The sequence below is a fragment of the Schistocerca piceifrons genome, chromosome 6 (genome assembly GCF_021461385.2).
Source record: "Schistocerca piceifrons isolate TAMUIC-IGC-003096 chromosome 6, iqSchPice1.1, whole genome shotgun sequence".
NCBI lineage: Eukaryota > Metazoa > Arthropoda > Insecta > Orthoptera > Acrididae > Schistocerca > Schistocerca piceifrons.
The window spans coordinates 114,871,904-114,893,216 of NC_060143.1; the positions used below are offsets into that span (position 1 = coordinate 114,871,904).

Genomic DNA, 21,313 nt, shown 5'->3' on the forward strand with positions numbered 1-21,313 from the left:
CTCAATATGTCCTCCATGAACATATTTGAAGCCTATGTGACCATCAGCCATTGAGCCATTAGTGTAAACCACTTCAGAGCCCCAGAACCTATCAAGAATCAAGAGGAAGTGAGAGCGGTGGGGTTAACGGAGTCCTTAGGGCCATGCGAAAGGTCAAAACGAAGCTGTGGCAGAGACATATGTGAACGGACCGCAAGTAGAGGTGGTAAAGGGAAGGAGAGATGGGACTGCACGCGAACCGCAATCGTTTGCCCCGATCTGGGCCGCTGATGCGGGAGATGTGCTGCTGCAGGCGGGAAATGAGACAGTAATTTGGATGCTCAGTGGAACTATGAATGTGTGCTGCGTAACTGGTGAGAAGTTGCGCATGTCTGATCTGCAGTGGAGGGACACCAGCCTCCACCAGCATGCTGGTCACCGGACTCCTCCTAAAAGCTCCTGTCACTAACTGGACCCCACAGTGGTGCACACAGTCGAGTAAATGCAATGTTGAAGGCGCTGCCAAACAATAAACCACACTCCGATAGACAATTCAGGATTGGGCAAGGGCTCTGTAGAGCTGCAGCACCGCACAGTGAACTGCACCCCAATTGGTGTTGCTCAGGCAACGGAGGGCATTGAGGTGCTGCCAGCACTTCTGCTTAAGCTGACTAAGATGGGGAGACAAGTCAATCGAGCATCAAAAACCAGTCGTAAGAACTGATACGTCTCCACTACAGTGAGTGGATCATCAATACGGTAAAGTGCTGGTTCCGGATTAACAGTACGGCGCCGACAGAAGTGCACGAGACAACTCTGCGGCTGAAAACTGAAAGCCGTGGGCTAGAGCCCATGACTGCGCCTTGTGGATGGCTCGCTGGATGCACTGCTCAGCAACAACAGTACTGGAGCAGCAGTACAAAGTGCAGAAGTCGTCTGCATACAGAGAAGGTGAGACAGAGGGTCCAACAGCTGCTGCTAGACAGTTAATGTCCATTAAAAATAGAGAGACACTCAATACAGAGCCCTGCGGGACTGCATTCTCCTGGACATGGATGGAACTATGGGAGTCACCAGCTTGGACACGGAAAGTACGGAGCAACAGGAAGTTTTGGATAAAAATCGGGAGTGGTCCCTGGAGACCCCACTCATACAATGTGGCAAGGATATGATGTCGCCAAGTTGTGTCGTATGCTTTACCTAAGTCAAAAAAGACAATCAAGTGTTGCTGTCTGGAAACGGCTGTTCGGATGGCAGACTCGATGGACACAAGATTATCAGTGGTAGAGCGACCCTGGTGGAAGCTGCCCTGACATGGAGCCAGCAAGTCACGTGACTCCAGGACCCAACCCAAGCACAGACATACCATACATTCCAGCAGCTTACAAAGAATGTTGGTGAGGCTGATGGGCCGATAGCTATCCACATGAAGCGGGTTTTTACCAGAATGATGGAGCTCTCCTGCCATTGCAATGGAAAGACGCCATCGCACCAGAGCCGGTTGAAGATGACGAGATGTTACTTGTAGTCAGATGAGAGATGTTTAATCATCTGGCTGTGGATGCTATCAGGCCCAGGAGTTGTGTCAGGGCAATGTGCAACGGCACTGAGGAGCTCCCACCCTGTAAATGGGGCGTTATAGGATTCACTGTGGTGTGCAGTGAATGTGAGGACTTTTCCTTGTGCAGCTAATACCTTCAGGAGTACTGCACCATCTGGAGGAAGATATGCATTGCAGACAGTTATTTTTTGCATCGTCCTTATTCTGACAGCCACAGCTTCAAGAGGGGTTTGAAGGGGCACATGTTCACAACAGACCAAGTTTAGGACATAAATACAAACTCTGCCTGACACACTATTATAGTTGCTACGGTTCCGGTAATATCCCTTATAGCCGGAGAGGGCAGGGGTCTGCATTGCTTGGAACCAGGTTTCCTGGAGGGCAATGCAGATAGCAGGTGTAAAGCTTAACAGTTGCCATAGCTCAGTCAGGCGGTTGAAAAAAACACCCCAATTCCACTGGAGGATGACATCGTGAGATTGAGAAGGCAGGAACATTCAATGAGGCAGTTTACGCCACAGAGTCATCTGCTGCCACAGATTTATTGCCCGAGCAGTCTATATCCATTGTGTCTGAGGGTCTGGCAAGATCTAGGTCCTCAGCGGACACCAAAATCTCCACCTCATCCTCAGACACAGAGCTTGTAGGTGCTGGGTGCTACCGCAGTGCCTTGGTTCTTGGGGGTCTTTTTCTTTTTAGGTTTCTCTCACTGCTCCTTATGTTTGCCCGGCTGGGAGGGCTTCACTGTTTCAGCCTCAGGAACCGTGAAGCCCTACAACCTGCTACCTGTGGTTGCTTCAGCCACTGGTGGGTGTCAGCTTTGCCACTGGTAGGAACCTGGGAAGGGAGTGACCCAAGGGATCCCTTCCTGGCGAGAGAAGCCGAAGAAGACTTACACTTCTCTGGCTTGGAAGTGGGGATGGACGACCCCGATGGTCGGGGGAAAGGGGGGGGGGGGGGGGGGTTGTTCGCAAAGTAGGTGGTGCAGGAACAACAGGGAGGGAAATGCCCCCCCCACCATCAAGGCGGTAGGTGTAGTCTTCCGGCTCTGCGAGGTGACCTGGGTTGGCGGAACTGATGGTGCCAGAACTGTTGTAGCAGCAGCGTAAGACAATGTCATATGCACAGGATGCAGGCGTTCAAATTTTCTCTTAGCCTCAGTGTAGGTCAGTCGGTCCAGGGTCTTTTACTCCATGATTTTCCTTTCTTTCTGGAGAATCCTTCAGTCAAGTGAGCAAGGCGAATGGTGCTCTCCGCAGTTGACACAGATGGAAAGTGGGGCACAGGGAGTATTGGGATGTGATGGGTGTCTGCAGTCTCAGCATGTGATACTGGAAGTAGAGTGGGAAGACATATGGCCGAACTTCCAGCACTTAAAGCACAGCATCGGGAGGGATATAGTGCTTTACATCACACCTGTAGACTATCACCTTGATCATCTCGGGCAATGTATCACCCTCAAAGGCCAAGATGAAGGCACCGGTGGCAACCTGATTATCCTTTGGACCCCGGTAGACACGCCGAACAAAATGTACACCTCGCTGCTCTGAACTGGCACGCAGCTCATCATCAGACTGCAAACGAAGGTCTCTTTGAAATATGAAACCCTGGACCATATTTAAGCTCTTATGGGGCGTGAGGGTTACAGAAACATCCCCCAGCTTGTCACAAGCGAGTAACTCCCGTGACTGGGGAGAGGATGCTGTTTTGATCAAGACTGACCCAGATCTCATTTTGGACAAGCCCTCCAACTCCCCAAACTTGTCCTCTAGATGCTCCACAAAAAACTGAGGTTTCATTGACAAGAAAGATTCCCCTTCAACTCTAGTACATACGAGGTACCCGGGTGAATAAGCTTCACTGCCATCCTTACCCTGGCATTCCTCCCATGGTGTGGCCTGTTGGGTGGGGGCGATTTGGGGTTGCATTTCTTAGCATTGAAGTTAGATCTTGACCGCTTAGAGACAGATGGTGTTTCACCACAAGCGAATTGATGGACTACGCTTCACCGCGTGTCATCCGCCCTGATGCCACCCACTCTGTCCAGGGGGACTCTCCCTCTACATTTATAGCGTTTGTAGACTCAGAGAAAGCTTTTGACAATGCTGACTTGACTTTTACAAATACCAGACGACAGTTATACGAGTTAAGGGAAGCAGTGATTGAAAAGGAAGTGAAACAGGGTTGTAGCCTATCCCCTATGTTATTCAATCTGCATACTGAGCAAGCAGTAAAGAAAACCAAAGAAAAGTTTGGAGTAGAAATTAAAGTTCAGGGAGAAGAATTAAAAATTTTGAGGTTTGCCAACGACACTGTCATTTTGTCAGACAGAGCAAGGAATGGGAAGAGCAGTTAAACAGAACGGATGGTGTCTTGGAAGGAGGATATAATATGAATATCAACAAAAGCAAAATGAGGAAAATGGAATGTAGCTGAATTAAATCAAGTGATGCTGAGGGAATTAGATTAGGAAATGATACACAAAGTAGTATATGAGTTTTGCTATTTGGGGAGCAAAATAACTGATGTCTGAAGTAGGGAGGATATAAAATGTAGACTGCCAAGGGTAAGTAAAGTGTTTCTGAGAGAAATGTGTTAACACAGAGTATAGATTTAAGTATCAGGAAGTCTTTTCTCAAAGAAAGAACTTGCCCCCCTTCTAACAGCCGTGTACAGAAAGTCTCTAGAGGATGGAAGGTTCCAAATGATTGGAAAAGAGCACAGGTAGTCCCAGTCTTCAAGAAGGGTCGTCGAGCAGATGCGCAAAACTATAGACCTATATCTCTGACGTCGATCTGTTGTAGAATTTTAGAACATGTTTTTTGCTCATGTATCATGTCGTTTTTGGAAACCCAGAATCAACATTTTTGGAAACCCAGAATCAACATGGATTCCGGAAACAGCGATCGTGTGAGACCCAACTCGCTTTATTTGTTCATGAGACCCAGAAAATATTAGATACAGGCTCCCAGGTTGATGCTATTTTCCTTGACTTCCGGAAGGCGTTCGATACAGTTCCGCACTGTCGCCTGATAAAGTAAGAGCCTACGGAATATCAGACCAGCTGTGCGGCTGGATTGAAGAGTTTTTAGCAAACCGAACACAGCATGTTGTTATCAATGGAGAGACGTCTACAGACATTAAGGTAACCTCTGGCGTGCCACAGGGGAGTGTTATGGGACCATTGCTTTTCACAATATATATAAATGACCTAGTAGATAGTGTCGGAAGTTCCATGCGGCTTTTCACGGATGATGCTGTTGTATACAGAGAAGTTGCAGCATTAGAGAATTGTAGCGAAATGCAGGAAGGTCTGCAGCGGATAGGCACTTGGTGCAGGGAGTGGCAACTGACATTTAACATAGATAAATTTAATGTATTGCGAATACATAGAAAGAAGGATCCTTTATTGTATGATTATATGATAGCGGAACAAACACTGGTAGCAGTTACTTCTGTAAAATATCTGGGAGTATGCGTGTGGAACGATTTGAAGTGGAATGATCACATAAAATTAATTGTTGGTAAGGCGGGTACCAGGTTGAGGTTCATTGGGAGAGTCCTTAGAAAATGTAGTCCATCAACAAAGGAGATGGCTTACAAAACACTCGTTCGACCTATACTTGAGAATTGCTCATCGGTGTGGGATCCGTACCAGATCGGGTTGACGGAGGAGATAGAGAAGATCCAAAGAAGAGCGGCGCGTTCCGTCACAAGGTTATTTGGTAACCGTGATAGCGTTACGGAGAGGTTTAGCAAACTCAAGTGGCAGACTCTGCAAGAGAGGCGCTCTGCATCGCGGTGTAGCCTGCTCGCCAGGTTTCGAGAGGGTGCTTTTCTGGATGAGGTATCGAATATATTGCTTCCCCCTACTTATACCTCCCGAGGAGATCACGAATGTAAAATTAGAGAGATTCGAGCGCGCATGGAGGCTTTCAGACAGTCGTCCTTCCCGCGAACCATACGCGACTGGAACAGAAAAGGGAGGTAATGACAGTGGCACGTAAGTGCCCTCCGCCACACACCGTTGGGTGGCTTGCGGAGTATAAATGTAGATGTAGAAAGTATTTGTATGGAGTGTAGCCATGTATGGAAGTGAAATATGGTTGACAAACAGTTTTACATGAAAAGAGAACAGAAGCTTTCGAAATGTGGTGCTACAGAAGCATATTTAAGATCAGATGGGTTGATCAACTTAACTAATGAGGGGGTACTGAATAGAATTGGGGAGAAAAGAAATTTGTGGCACAACCTGAATAGGAGGGATCAGTTGATAGGACACAGTCCGAGACATCATTTAGTATTGGAGGAAGGGGTGGGGTGGCAGGTTGAGGGAGGGAAGGTGGGTTGGGGTGGGGTGTGAATTTTAGAGTGAGACCAAGAGATGTATATATTAAGCAGATTCAGGATGATTAGTGAACACACGGTTGTCATAATGAGACTGAATATTGTAACCCCCAAACATCAAAAAAATAAATGAAAACTATACCTATTCAACAAAGCAGATAAAAATTCTGCTTGACACCCTCCTAAGACACAATCTCCACTCCTTCCAAATCAACAAAATAAGTAAAGACCAGATGTGGCTTGAATTCAAAGAAACAGTATCTACAGCAATTGCAAGATTTATACCAAATAAATTAACAAATGACAGAGCTGATCCCCCTTGGTACACAAAACGGGTCAGAACACTGTTGCAGAAATAACGAAAAAGTGTGCCAAATTTAAATGAATGCAAAATCTCCAAGATTTTACAGAAGCTCAACACTTAGAGCAGACTTCAATGTGAGATGCTTGTAATAGTTTCCAAAATGAAACTGTCTCTAACCCTGGCGGAAAATCCAAAGAGGTTCTGGTCATATGTAAAGTATGCTAGCGGCAAGACAATGCCTTCTCTGCACGATAGCAATGGAAATACTACTGACGACAGTGCTGCCGAAGCATTACTGAACACAGTCTTCCGCAATTCCTTCGCCAAAGAAGACAAAGTAAATATTCCAGAATTCGGTTCAAGTACAGCTGCCAACATGAGTAACTCAGAAGTAGATATCCTCTGAGTAGTGGGGCAACTTAAATCACTTAATAGGAACATGTCTTCTGGTCCAAACTGTACACCAATTAGATTCCTTTCAGAGTATGCTGGTGCAACAGCTCTGAACTTAAACATATACAACTGCTTGCTTGATGGAACATCCGTACCATGAGACTGGAAAGTTGCACAGGTCACACCAATATTCAAGAAAGGTAATAGTAGTAGTAGTAGTAGTAGTAGTAGTAATCCACTTAATTAAAGGTCCATATCATTACCACTGATATGTGGCAGGATTTTGGAACATAGTATGTTCAGACATTATGAATTACCTTGAAGGGAATGGTCTATTGACATACAGTTAACACAGATTTAGAAAACATTCTTATGAAACACAGCTAGCTCTTTACTCTCACATCAAGTGTTGAGTGCTATTGACAAGGCATTTCAAACTGATTGCGTATTTCTAGATTTCCAAAAGACTTTACACTATACCAAACAAGCAGTTTGTAGTGAAATTGCATGCTTATGGAATATCGTCTCAGTTATGTGACTGGATTCATTGTTTCCTGCCAGAGAGGTCACAGTTCTTAATAACTGACGGAAAGTTATCAAGTAAAATGGAAGTGATTTCTAGCATTCCCGAAGGTGGTGTTATCAGTCCTCTGCTGTTCCTTACCTATGTAAATGATTTAGGGGACAATCTGAGCAGCCATTTTAGGTTGTTTACAGATGATGCTGTCGTTTATCATCTAGTAAAGTCATCAGAAGATCAAAACAAATTGCAAAACAATTTAGACAAAGCTATCTGTATGGGGTGAACATTGGCAACTCACACAAAAGAAGTGTTTGGTCATCCAAATAAATGCTATAAGGAATAAGCTTTGGTTACCTGACAAATCAGTTAAATCTAAAGGCTGTAAATTCAACTTGCTACCTAGGAATTACAATTATGAACAACTTAAACTGAAAAGAACACACACAAAATGTTGTAGGGAAGGCAAACCAAGGATTATGTTTTATTGGCAGTACACTAAGAAAATGTAAGAGATCTACTAAAGATATTGTCTACGCTACAGTTGTCCATCCTCTCTTTGAGTACTGCTGCACTGTGCGGGATCCTTACCAGATAGGATTAATGGTGTACGAGAAGCAGGGGAGAGAGTCACTGACATGATACAGGACATCATTACAGCAAACACATCTTTCATTGCAGCACAATCTTTCTCACGAAATTTCAAGCACCAACTTTCTCCTACAGGACATCATTACAGCAAACACATCTTTCATTGCAGCACAATCTTTCTCACGAAATTTCAAACACCAACTTTCTCCTCTGAATGTGAAAATATTTTGCTGACACTGACCTACATAGCGAGGGAATAATCGTAATAAAATAAGGAAAATCATAGCTTGCATGGAAAGGTATAGCTGAGTTTTTTTGTGCACCATACACTATAACCAGGGAAAGATTTGGGGACAGTGCTTGTGGTTCACAGATGGGAGGAGTAAATTGAGTCAAGCAAGGTTCAGTATTGGGTTTTAGATAGAACAATTGGTAGGGTTAGTGGCAAACAAGTTTTTCCACTGTAGAGATGGAGAAGAGGTCTTTAAAAAAGTCCAGTACAACTGAATTTGTGAGGGGAGTGAAAGGTAAGGCCCTTGGAAAGAACTGATACTTCTGTGGGACTCAGGCTTTTGGAAGGTATGTTCACGACTGTGTTGTGGGTCTCTTTAGGCTCCAGGTTCTGTAGAGTAGTGAGACTGAGGTTTTGAAAGGCTTTTGTAAGAGTGGAAGATATTGCTGAACCAAAATGGGAGTATGAGGTGAACAGGTGTGCATCCCACTCACTCAGCCTCTTGAAGGGCAAAGGCTTCAACATGGCAGATGGGAGGCATGAATTTAGTATTGGAAAGCACACAATTTTAAAGTTGGAGAGGAGATAGTTCAAGGATGTTTGGACATGATGTGTGTAGTTTTGCTGGACTAAGTTGGTGAGAACTATTAAATGGGGGAATCTGAACAGATAGGGTGGAAGGGGGACATCTTGCTCCCGATCCCTTGCCTTATGGTTCATATCCCTCCAACACATCCTGATGCAAGACCTGTACCATACACATCCTCCTACAATCAGCTACTCCAATTCTGTTACAAGCCTCTCCTACCCCATGTATGGCAGGGGAACCTATGAAAGCAGCCATGTGATTACCAACAGCTGCAACAATTTTACACATTCTACATGGACGTTATACTAATATGCTATCTGTTCCCATAAATGGCCACTGTCAAACAGTGGCCAAGAGTCAACTGGATCACCAGTTCCAGAGCGACTGCCCTACATGATGTACCTCGTAGCATGTGCCAGGCTGCTTCTCGCCAACATCAGCTTTTACAAACTGTGCAAGGGGGAACTCTCCTTGCGACATTTCCTCCATTCTCATAGCCCACCTGACTGCAACCTTCAGTATTCCCTGTCCTCCACCTGCCTATCCCCTTCACTGCTCCCACTCCAACACAACACAGCCTTCTATTCCACTAACACAGTCCGTTCCCCTTCTCTACTTCTCTCCTCCGACCCAATGCTGCACTTAGCAGCTCTATATCCTGTCCCCACTTGGTCCCTGCATGCTCCCCACCTGTACCTTGCTACACCTCCCCCTCCCTGCCCCCACACCTCTTCTACACCCACACTACCAGCCCCAGAAAGGATTGCCACTCACCAACCAGACAGAGCAGCAGTCTGACCTTAGCACCCAGATACGACAGTGGCCATCTGTGTGGACTCTGCTTAGGTAAACATGTTCAAGTTTTCTACGTCTGAAGAAGGACTTAGCCTGAAAGCTAAATATTTCGAGCATCTTTTTTTCATTGCACCTGTTGGAGACTTTGGCTCCTCTTTGTGGTAGTAGCAATCTATTCTTTCCATTATCTATATTTGTGGTACTTTAAAATATTACATTGTTTATGCTTGCTGTAGTTCATAACAAGTAAGACAACACAGATTAGAGGTCATAGCACATTCATTAAACCTGAAAGAGTCGTTATCTCCTGAGTTGGTATTTTTAATTATACTCCCTTACCTCCTTTGTGGAGGTGATATTCTCAAAGGTATAAACAGTAAAAGCAAGCAACGCACAGGACAACTGGCATTACAATCATGCTGCTGTCTTTATTTAAATTTATTCAATGAGGATGAGCACCCTCACCAGGTTGTATACGCGGACCAGGAAAAAAAAAATTCCCAGACTGCTCTGTTAAAAATAAATTTTTTCTGTGTTAAGTGACAGTATACTTAACCTCGTAACTGTAAGACTTATCAGTCCTCTGAATCATTAAGGTTTTATACGCCAGCATAGAACTCGCCAGCAGTTTAGAAAAGTAAACAGAAAAACACGTTTTGGAAAGAGCTTTGACATGCAACAACATATACACCGCATATTTTGGTATTACGAAGGTATCAATTCGAATTCCACCAAACACAGCACATTTGTTTCCGAAGCACTGAAATCGAGATTGCGATGTCTTTTTGTAAGCCAACCATAGCTCATGTCACATGATCCCGCCAGCCGATGACAGCAGATATTCAGGACACGTGATGTAGTCAGCCAATAGCAACATCACTTAAGTTTTGTGAACACACAAATAGGAAAACTTAATGGCTGAAATCAATATACACAGTGGACCTACAAAACAAGCCAAGCTTTCACATACGCTATTGGTCTCTCAAGATTAATAAGTTACAAGAGAAGCTAAGCTTTCACAAATAATATTGGTATTTTTTTGCGTGTGTTGCATTAAGATACATCACACAAATTTGCCAGTAAAATTTAAAATACAGACATATATGTGTGGTCTTCTGGGCTCGAAATTTTTGTAAGTGGCTCATCCTCAAAGTATTAAGTTTTAAACAAGAGTCAAATGCTCTGTGATTTAAGAAATTCATGGCACATTCTCACACATAACTTAATTCATCTTGCACAAAAGGGAATTTACTTCGAAAGGAATGCTTTTCAAACCACCATTCGCAATATTTTCATGTGACCTCTTAGAAACAGGTTCGTTTCAGCAGTTGCCAGAGAGTGCCAGACAACAGGCATTACTGCCCATGTGTAGCTGCAATGACATATGAAGCCTGTATATTCATACATATAAAGCATTAAGTGATCTCAATATAATAGAGGGAAACATTCCACGCGGGAAAAATATATTTAAAAACAAAGATGATGTGACTTTCCATACGAAAGCGCTGGCAGGTCGATAGAAACACAAACAAACACATACATACACACAAAATTCAAGCTTTCGCAACAAACTGTTGCCTCATCAGGAAAGAGGGAAGGAGAGGGAAAGACGAAAGGAAGTGAGTTTTAAGGGAGAGGGTAAGGAGTCATCCCAATCCCGGGAGCGGAAAGACTTACCGTAGGGGGAAAAAAGAACGGGTATACACTCGCGCCCCCCCCCCCCCCCACACACACACACACAAAAAAAAAAAAAAGCAGACATATTTAAAGACCCCTCTCCCTTAAAACCCACTTCCTTTCGTCTTTCCCTCTCCTTCCTTCTTTCCTGATGAGGCAACAGTTTGTTGCGAAAGCTTGAATTTTGTGTGTATGTATGTGTTTGTTTGTGTTTCTATCGACCTGCCAGCGCTTTCGTATGGTAAGTCACATCATCTTTGTTTTTAAATGCATTAAGTGATTTCATATACACCATAAAATAAACAGGAAGAGGATACTCTAAGAGCATCGGAATTTCGTAAACCATACTAAAATCCATAATTTGGCTTAAAGTGCACATTTGCATGTCCAGATTCACAACGAAGTAGCCCCGAGCTGATACTAAGCTTCCCCCTGTGGTTTTCAAAATTTAAATTTTCTTGGAGTACCAGTACTACATTATCTCATGTTTGGTTCTTTATTGTGGAATAATGCAATACATACTAGCAGATGAAAACATGCACCTGAAATTCAGCGTACAGTTGAAACTAGCCAATAGTGTGAAATGAAACACTGTTGCAAATAAATTGACTGCCTCAGCAGAAAAGATTAATAAAAGCCAAATTTCTTTAACAATCCGACAAAAGTAACTTCCTTGTTCTGCAAGGCAATTAATGCTCGCCTGCTAAAAATTTGGAAACAAAATCAGAAAACTGAAACAAATAACATATTTTAGCCTTCCATAATTTTGTGAAGGTATGTTAATTCATTTAATAGCTCTTATTTCATTTGAAATAACAGCTGTAAACGCAGAGGAAACAGGAAAATCACTAACTGTAAACACAGATGACATGGAGACTTCTCCCCACCACAACTCAAGACTGCTCAACACATGCATGAATCTGGAAGCTTGGGTGCGCTAGAAAGATTTTTCCAGTTAGCTTCTGGCTGCTTGTTGGTTCTGCCGAAACAATTAACAGCCACACTTCAAAAAAGTAGCCAGAAGTAGGAGCAAGTACTGCTCATAAGCAACTCAACTGCGCATGCACATGAGCCCACTGGCAACTGCTCAAATGTACCTAATGTAAACTGTTGTGACATGACACTCACCAGAAACCGTCTTCTGAAGTTGGTTGGTGGGTTTAAAAGAGGGGGAAAGGGACCAAACTACGAGGTCATCAGTCTCTTGTTCCTAATAAAACAATGCCACAAGTGTGAGAATAAAACGGACGAGACATATAACACAAAACAGAAAGAAAAACCACAAGAACGAATGAAAGGCAACGAACACTAAAAGGAACAAAAGAGAACAAGAAAACAACAGACGCTAGAAACAGAAGAGAGTAAAACAAGAAAGCAGACTACAGTGGCTGGCTGACCATGAGAATAAAAAGGAAAAGCCAGCCCCTCTGGAACACATTAAACCTCCCACCCTAAAAGCACTAGGATGGAGGACACAGAGGGACAAAGGACATATTGCTAAAACCTACACACAAGTATAAAACGCACTCTCACTGATAAAGCGTAAAACTAAAGCTGCTGCTGAGGCATCATCGCCCAACACCGAAGGTAGGGAGCTGGGAAAGTTTGAAGTCTGCTGAAGAGCAGTGGGCAGTCCAGCAAGAGGTGAACGACTGTCATTTAGGAGCCACAGCAACACAGAAGTGGGTCCCCGCAATGGAGTAGGTAATGGCCAATGCGGAGCTGGCAGAGGACAACTGATTCCCTGCAAGAGGCCTGCATAGAAGACATCCACACATTCATAGTCTCCTTAATGACATGCAGTTTGTTGTGAGTGCTGTTATGCCATTCTATCTCCCAAAGCCAGAAAACCTGGGGCGTAAGACAGAACGCAGGTCAGCTTCGGAGATGCCCATCTCCAGAAGTGGTTTCCGCGTTGCATGTTTGGCCAGCCTGTCGGCAAATTCGTTGCCTGGGATTCCAACGTGTCCTGGGATCCACACAAACACCACTAAACGATGCGACCGTTCCTGGGCATAGGTGGACTCCTGGATGGACGCTACCAGAGGATAGTGAGGGTAGCACTGCTCGATAGCTTGTAGGCTGCTCAATGAGTCAGTACACAGGAGAAATGATGCGCCAGGGCATAAGCGGATGTGCTCAAGAACACGAGATATGGCCTACAGCTCTGCAGTGAAAGCACTGCAGCCATCTGGCAAGGAGTGCTGATTGGTATGTCCTCCATGAACATACACAAAGCCTACATGACCATCGGCCATCGAGCCATCTGTGTAAACCACGTCAGAGCCCCAGAACAAGTCAAGAATTGAGAAAAAGTGACAGCAGAGAGCAGCGGGGCTAACGGAGTCCTTTGGGCCATGCAGAAGGTCCAGACAAAGCTGCAGCTGAGGCTTACACCATGGAGGCGTACGTGAACGGACCGCAAGTAGAGGTGGTAAAGGGAACGACTCCATTTCAGAGAGAAGGGACCGCATGCAAACCACCATCGTTAGTCCCGACCTGGGCCGCCGATACAAGAGGTGGAATGCCGCGAGCGGGAAAAGGAGACTGTAATTCGGATGCTCAGTGGAACCACAAATGTGTGTTGCGTAACTCGTGAGAAGTTGCGCACGTCTGATCTGCAGTGGAGGGACACCAGTCTCCACCAGTACACTGGTCACCGGACTCTTCCTAAAAGCTCCTGTCGCAAATCTAATCCCACATTGGTGCAAAAGGGCGAGTAAATGCAATGTTGAAGGCGCTGCCAAACAATAAACCACACTCCGATAGACAATTCAGGATTGGGCAAGGGCTCTGTAGAGCTGCAGCACCGCACAGCGAACTGCACCCCAACTGGTGTTGCTCAGGCAACGGAGGGCATTGAGGTGCTGCCAGCAATTCTGCTTAAGCTGACTAAGATGGGGAGCCAAGTCAATCGAGCATCAAAAACCAGTTGTAAGAACTGATATGTCTCCACTCCAGTGAGTGGATCATCAATACGGTAAAGTGCTGGTTCCGGATTAACAGTACGACGCCAACAGAAGCGCACGAGAGACAACTCTGCGGCTGAAAACTGAAAGCCGAGGGCTAAAGTCCATGACTGCGCCTTGAGGATGGCTTCCTGGATGCACTGCTCAGCAACAACAGTACTGGAACAGCAGTACAAAATACAGAAGTCGTCTACATGCAGAGAAGGCAAGACGGATTGCCCGACAGCTGCTGCTAGACAGTTAATGTCCATTAAAAATAGAGAGACACTCAATACAGAGCCCTGCAGGACTCCATTCTCCTGGACATGGACATCAAAGCTCGGTGTGTACAAGATCCCTTGCCACTGTGGGAAGGCTTATATTGGTCAGACAATCCGGACCATTCGGGACCGATGTGTTGATCATCAGCGACACACATGGCTGCTTCAACCTGAGAAATCCGCAGTGGCGGAGCACTGTCTCACCGAGGGACACAGAATGCTACATGATGCGACACAAATGGTTGCCCCTGCATCTTGCTATTGGGACTGTGTTTTGAAAGAATCCATAGAGATTCGTTTATCTGACAATCTTATTAATAGAGACAAGGGTTATCTTATAAGTAAGACTTGGGACCCGGTGTTATCTGACATTAAAAAACAACGGTCTGTGTTTCAACCGTCGGAATAAAAATTTTTTTTTCTTTTATTTTTGACAGCGATATCTCGATTTCGCCTCTTTCCACCACTGGCGGCGCGGCATGTTTACTGCGCTAGAGGGCAGCTACGGCACCTTCTCGCGCACGCATTGTGGGTCTTCTGCGGCCTATATAGGGGCTGCCGCTTGCGCTGGGAAGTCGGTTCCAGCGAGAGTGTGCACCAGCGCTCTCACCTGAAGATGGCGGCCAGTTGGACCGCAGAAATATTGTGTCATGAAGACGTTATGATTCAGCTGCATACCCGAGAAGAATATTATAAATTACTACGCCGGGAAAGCCTTCGTAGTCGCTCCTTAATTGCTTCAGCAACTTCTGGTGACCAAGGGAATGCCTTATACCTCAGGCACCCTAAAGAGCGAGGGATCACGTTTTCTGCTGCAGAAACAATTGTTGTAGTCCTTGCTCAACCATGACACCGATGTTACTGTGTGGGGGAGATTCAACGGTGACAGCAGCGGTGAAAGTTTCCCAGTCCGCCTTGTTTAAAGCCCAACTGGGCAGGCGTCTGTGGGCCTGATGCCGGGGCAATGACAGGAAGATGGGGAAATGGTCACTACCACACAGGTTGTCATGTGCTCTTCTATAGATAGATGGGAGAAGTCTTGGGCTGCAAATTGATAAATCAATGCCCGAGTAACTACCATGAGCCACACCGAAATGTGTGGCGGCCCCAGTATTTAAGAGGCACAGGTTGAACTGAGACAGTAAAGTTTCGACATCTCTGCCTCGGCCAGTAAGCATGGTGCCACCCCACAAGGGGTTACGGGCATTAAAATCTTCCAAAAGTAGGAAAGGTTTAGGGAGTTGATCAATCAGTGCAGCTAATACATTCAGGGGTACTGCACCATCTGGAGGAAGATACACACTTTCTTTCTTTTGCTTGTGTCTGTTGTCCCGCGGAGACACAGGTTCGGCATGGTTAATCGGACGTGGCAATGTTAGTTTAAGGGGTGGCTGGATGCCCTTCCTGCCGCCACCCCGTAAGCCCCCCCGGGAAGGAATTAGTGTACCTCAACTGTCTGTGACTAGTGTAATCCATGGAATAGTGCGAAAGTGTTCAGATGTCTGCAAGCCGTGTAACTGAGGCAGAACGTGGGGACCAGCCCATTATTCACATAGGGGGATGTGGGAAACCGCCTAATAACCACACCCAGGCTGGCCGGCACACCGGCCCTCGTCGTTAACCTGCCGGGTGAATTCGATCCAGGGTCGGCCCACCTATATATATATTCATGGAGGTATGTACCGTCTATGCAACAAATTGAAGGTAGTTCGTTTTTTGCCACACGCATTTCGCTTCTTTTATTGGGGAAACATCACCAGTGGTCTGTAATACACGTTTCTTTTTATACATACAATAAATGTATTATGTGGTAGATATAATGTGCTGCTATATTACATTTTGTCGAGTTTCCCCTCTTGTATTTAGATCAGAATCAACTTTGGTAGCACAAATTTCCTCTTGTTTATGTTTTATTGCTGCCGTGTTATTCTGCTGTAGTGGGATACATTAATATTTTTTGTTAGAGTATCAGTTCTTACCAGTCAAAATTACAAAAAATTAATTGAAAACAATGACGAATACCCAGAATTCCAAAAAACACTGGGTTTTTCCTCGTTTTCTCTTGTATGGAAAAAATTCCCTGGTTCTTCCCGGGGCACATACACCCTGTTCACACAACTTAGCATACTGCTGAGCAACATCCACAATAAGAAGTCTCACACTGCCACTAAAATTTTAATCAAGAGTATTTAGACACTACTGATTGATTACTTGTACAAAACAACTGAAGGCTCTTAATCAACATAGGTGGAAATAAGTTAAGCTCCATTAATTAATTTCAAACTTTCTTCCTCACCCAATACCAATTTTTGCAATAATTTTTATGAATAACACCTGACAATTTCTTTTACTGACTAGGAAAGAATACTGAAAACTGGTAACACCATACTCGCCTGAATACTGGCACCACTTTCCTGTTCTAATTCTCGTATTTTTGAGCCACCTTTACCAATGACTTTCCCAACATCACTACAGTTTACACTCATGATCACTTCCTCATTTGTGGGAGAGGTATCTGCATTAGACTCCCTCTGTCTCCAGTTTCCGCTGGGTCCTCCTCTCCTTGGCCCGGACCACTGGTTGCCTCGACCTCTTCCACCTTGCCGATCACCATAGCCTCTGCCTCCTCTCTGTCCCAATTCTCTCAAGTCCTCTCCCCCACGGCCCCCATTGTTTCGACCTCGAGAGAAAGTTTGTGAGTACACAGGTAAGTAATTCGTATTTTGAGATTCACCACCAGAATCCCAGCCATCATCACTCATTTTTACCTGTGAATCAAAATAAATAAATCAGCAAATGTACATTGCTTTAATAAACTAAGTATCTTACAATCCACAAAAAAGGAATACAAGAAAAAAACGTGTACACCTTTTTATGTGTGGATCAACATACATGAATTTCTCAAAAGAAATATCTTTTCTTACAAAGCTCTACTGTAATGAACAAAGATCCTGTATGTCACATTTAGTAAACCTGTATGTCAACCTCTCATTTTCAAGTTACGAAACAAATGAGATAACTTACCAAACACTTCTGTAATTTAACAATACAACGTACTTGTTCCTTTCTTTATGTTTTGATTCATTGATCAGTTAAAACTCTTCAGATCCATTTCAACTGCCAGTACTCATAACTAAGTACAAGTTATTTTCAGGAAGTTAGTTCCGATGATATCTGGTGAAGGTACGTAGCATAGTGACTTCAGCTTAGCTGTGCCTGCTATCTCCAAGTGTGACAGTGCTACAGAAAGGTTACTGAACAGTTTCTTACAACATAATTTTAATCAAAATGGCCACTATTGTCAGATAGGCCATCACCTTAGAATTGTGTGTTGTGATACATTCCGCTTGTGTGAAAAACATGAAAGCTGTTGGCATGCACAGTGAACTTTGCACAGTATACGGACATAAAATTTTGGGTGACAGTGTTGTAAGAAAATGGTGCCATTAGTCTCAGGAAGGTCAGACAAACATCCATGTTTAAGGTAGAAGTGGACGATTATGTTGTGACAAACATGCAAGGGATAATGATAGAATCAGAGAATATCATCAGTCCACAAGCACATAATCCTCAGTCGATTTCCCTCCTGTCACATAATGCTGGAAGAACTTATGACTGTAAAGCTTAGCTATTTTAAATTTTGAACACAATGGGTACCAAAGCTTCTGACTGATGTCTGTAAAATGAAGAGGTCAGGAGACACGTTAACATTTTTCATGCAGTACGATGCTCAAGATAAAGTCCTCAATCACATTGTGACATGGGCCAGCAGCTGCAGTTCTTCCAGATGCAACTGATATTTCCAATTCCAGTTACACTGTCATAGGGAAGCCCCTGTGGGAGCCACAAATTAGTGATGGTTGTTGTTCTCCCCCAGTGCTGGTGATTTACTTGAGAGGTCACGTGGGATGTTAAGACAGTTCCCAGCTCCTCCATGCGGATATCAATATCCTCGACAGTAAAATCACCATCGGAAAGTGTGCCAACCACTGTGCCACCTTTCACATTATAAATAGATCAAATCGGCTGTATAACAATGCATTTTTTTTTTTTATTATGGTAGACCCAACACTAAACTACTTTTTGAAATCTCTATTTCCTACATGTGGTCCAATATATTCAAATATTAAAATTTTTTGAAAACGTTAACAAAGGACGAACATGCTATGCAAACTCCCATTATTCCCCTTTGGGTCCCAATATTTTGATGCTTGCAATACTTTTACACGTATCATTATTATGCCATAGTCGCCTGGTTGACAGTGTTACCGATCAAAGGTGACGGGCTGTACCGCATTCTTCGGTTCTTCCCAGTAACAACCCCATTTTTTTTTCTATCACAACACCAACTGGAAACTTTTACATTAACCACTCGCTCTAAACTACCACAATCTTGGATGCCAAAATGATCAAAACTGGAATGTAATCAAACAAGAAACTTATTGTGCGCCGCGTAATAACAATATCTGTTCACACATTAGACTGAACACCGAACAGTTTGAAACACATGCGGTCACAATACATTTTCAACAAAACTGTCTGAACAAATAGCTACCGTAATCAAACCGGTATCTCAATTTGGTAGCTATTACTTAGTTCTGACCGAGCAAGTTGTCAGAGACTTAGTAACACTCCACACACATCCCGTCTTTCCACTCACGATTAAATACGACAACATTTTATAGCACTAAACGCGAAATTACGTTGTAATTAGGCTCATTCCCCTCAATTTTAGTTTTCGGCTCTAATCAGAAACACTGAGCGTTTCATTACGTTCATCAGTAGGTTACAAGTTACTGCAGCCTATTAACATCGCCCAGTCAAACCTATTCTTTAAGTATAGTATTTAAAAACTTAACGATACATTTGCGGCGATATTTAATACCGTTCTTACGGGATTTCAAAGGAATCGCAAATTGATAAAGAAAAGCATCCACGTGGTAATTGCACTTTTAATATGCACCTCAGGCTCGAGCATCAAATTTTGAAAACTGCGAAATGCCTTTATGCTTCAAGTCGCTCTAGTTTACCCAGAAAATTTCTTAATCCCTGCTGAAACTTTGTATGGAACGCCGATGTCAACAAGACTCTATTTGACGTCAAATTACAACCAAAAACCGATTAATAATTATGACATTGATAAGATAAAGAAAAAAATGATGATCACACTTCCAATAGAACTTACCGATAAGAACCTTACACTTGATTCTCCCAAAACAGGTATCTCCTATCTTCAATATATTTCGTACACTTCCATTCCAACAAGAGATATTCAACAATCGATTGGTGATTACTGTATTCGGCATGTAGAACTATCGATTTCGTTCGGCTCACTTTTCCAGAGAAAAATACGAGTTCAGTTTTCGTAAAATACGTATTCTCCGACTTACATCCGGCAGTACAAAAAATTATTACACGTTTTATATAAGTATTAAATTCCTACATTTTTCTAATCTTGTCGACGATGGCTTACCATTATCAAAAAACATAATGGAAGTAAGAAAGTGTGACCACAAGCATTGTCAGCTTCCAAGCTTGTAGAGAGTCCAATAGTCTGTAATCAATCAAATAAGAAGCTTGTATCAGAACAGTATTTATAATCATTGTGCAATCCACTAACAAGTTTTGTTCAAAACGCGATTTAATTTACAGTACATGAAAGCACTATACATTTTGTTTCATGTTCTACATTCATACTGTGGTGTAGCTGAATGAAATTGATACACTTCGAACTGCCGGTGTCACATGAACAGTAAATTTATTATACACAAAAAATCTTTATAGCTTGTGCCTTTAAGTAAAAGGCACCAGATCAAAATCAAGTCAAAGTAGTTGCATACTCATTGAATGAGCATAGGGGAGGATATACAGAAATCCTGCACCGCCGTTCTAGGCAAGGTCCTCAGATTTAACATGAAATGTCAAGTGTTTGTTTTTGTTTTTTGAGCACTTTAATATAAACGAGTAAGCTTTTTTAATTGATCAGTTCGTGAATTACAACAACTTCATACCAGTGACAAATTGCCAGTCACTGATTTTATTTCCCCAATCTGCATCGCTGAAGGCCATTATTTCTCTGTTACCATCTCTAGAAAATTTTAGCTTGTAGTCCATGATTCCCCTTAAATATCTAAACAATCTTTTTACTGACAACCAATAAATAATTTTAAAACAATGATTATATTTGCTAAGGAGATTTGTAGCAAAATGTGCATCATGTCTTGGAGACTTGGGTTAGATACATAAGACTTCCTATTTTTTCTTGATATTGTACCTTGATATTACCTGATTCAAGTGTTTCAAAGTCCAAATCAAGTTCAAGCGGTGTTGACACCGACTTGGCTTCACTCATTCCAAATTTCTCCAGAACTTTTTTTGCATACAATTTCTGGGAGATCCAAATTTTTCCTTTATCATGATCCCACGTACAAGGGTCACTCCAAAAGAAATGCACACTATTTTTGTAAAAATACAGTTTTCATCCAGCATGTGTAAAAGTTTTACAGTGTGTAGATACATCCTTCCCGCTTGTTTCCAAACTTAGTTCAACCTGTTCCCTTGAGTGGCGCCGTCACAGCATGTCTTCAAGATGGTTGCTAAACTTGACGTTCGTCAGAAGCAACGTGCTGTCATAGAATTCCTGTGCTGTGAAAACGAGACAATGGGAAACATCCACAAGAGGTTCAAAAAGGTGTATGGAGATGCTGCTGTCGATCGCAGTACAGTTAGTACAGTCGATCGCAGTTAGTCGGTGGGCAAGCAGGTTACATGATGAAAGCGAGCACGGCAATATTGAGGATTGTCCTCGCAGCGGCAGGCCTCGTGCTGCACACACTCCAGACAATGTGCAGAGAGTTAACGAATTGGTGACTGCTGACAGACGCATCACAGTGAACGAATTGTCACGCTACGTTGAGATAGAGGGAGAAAGTGTTTGCAGAATACTGAAAGTGTTGGAGTTAAAAAAGGTTTGTTGCCCGACAATGTACAGCCACATGGCAGTCAAAAAACAATGGAAACGATCGCAAACCTCGGATGGACAACATTGAAACATCCGCTTACAGTTCTGACCTGGCTCCATGTGACTATCATCTCT

At 43.5% G+C, this 21,313-nt stretch overlaps 1 protein-coding gene across 1 annotated transcript in view; it reads right to left on the minus strand.

The window, feature by feature from the left end:
* LOC124802566 (probable ATP-dependent RNA helicase DDX43) overlaps positions 1-19,510 on the minus strand; it is a 73,033-nt gene extending 53,523 nt beyond the window's left edge. The window contains exons 1-2 of the mRNA XM_047263435.1: positions 19,403-19,510; positions 16,611-16,985 (exon numbers count right to left, since the gene is read on the minus strand). Coding sequence (XP_047119391.1) covers positions 16,611-16,979 — 369 coding nt within the window. The 5' untranslated portion in view covers positions 16,980-16,985; positions 19,403-19,510. The remainder of the gene's footprint in view (positions 1-16,610; positions 16,986-19,402) is intronic.
* Positions 19,511-21,313: the final 1,803 nt, after the last annotated feature.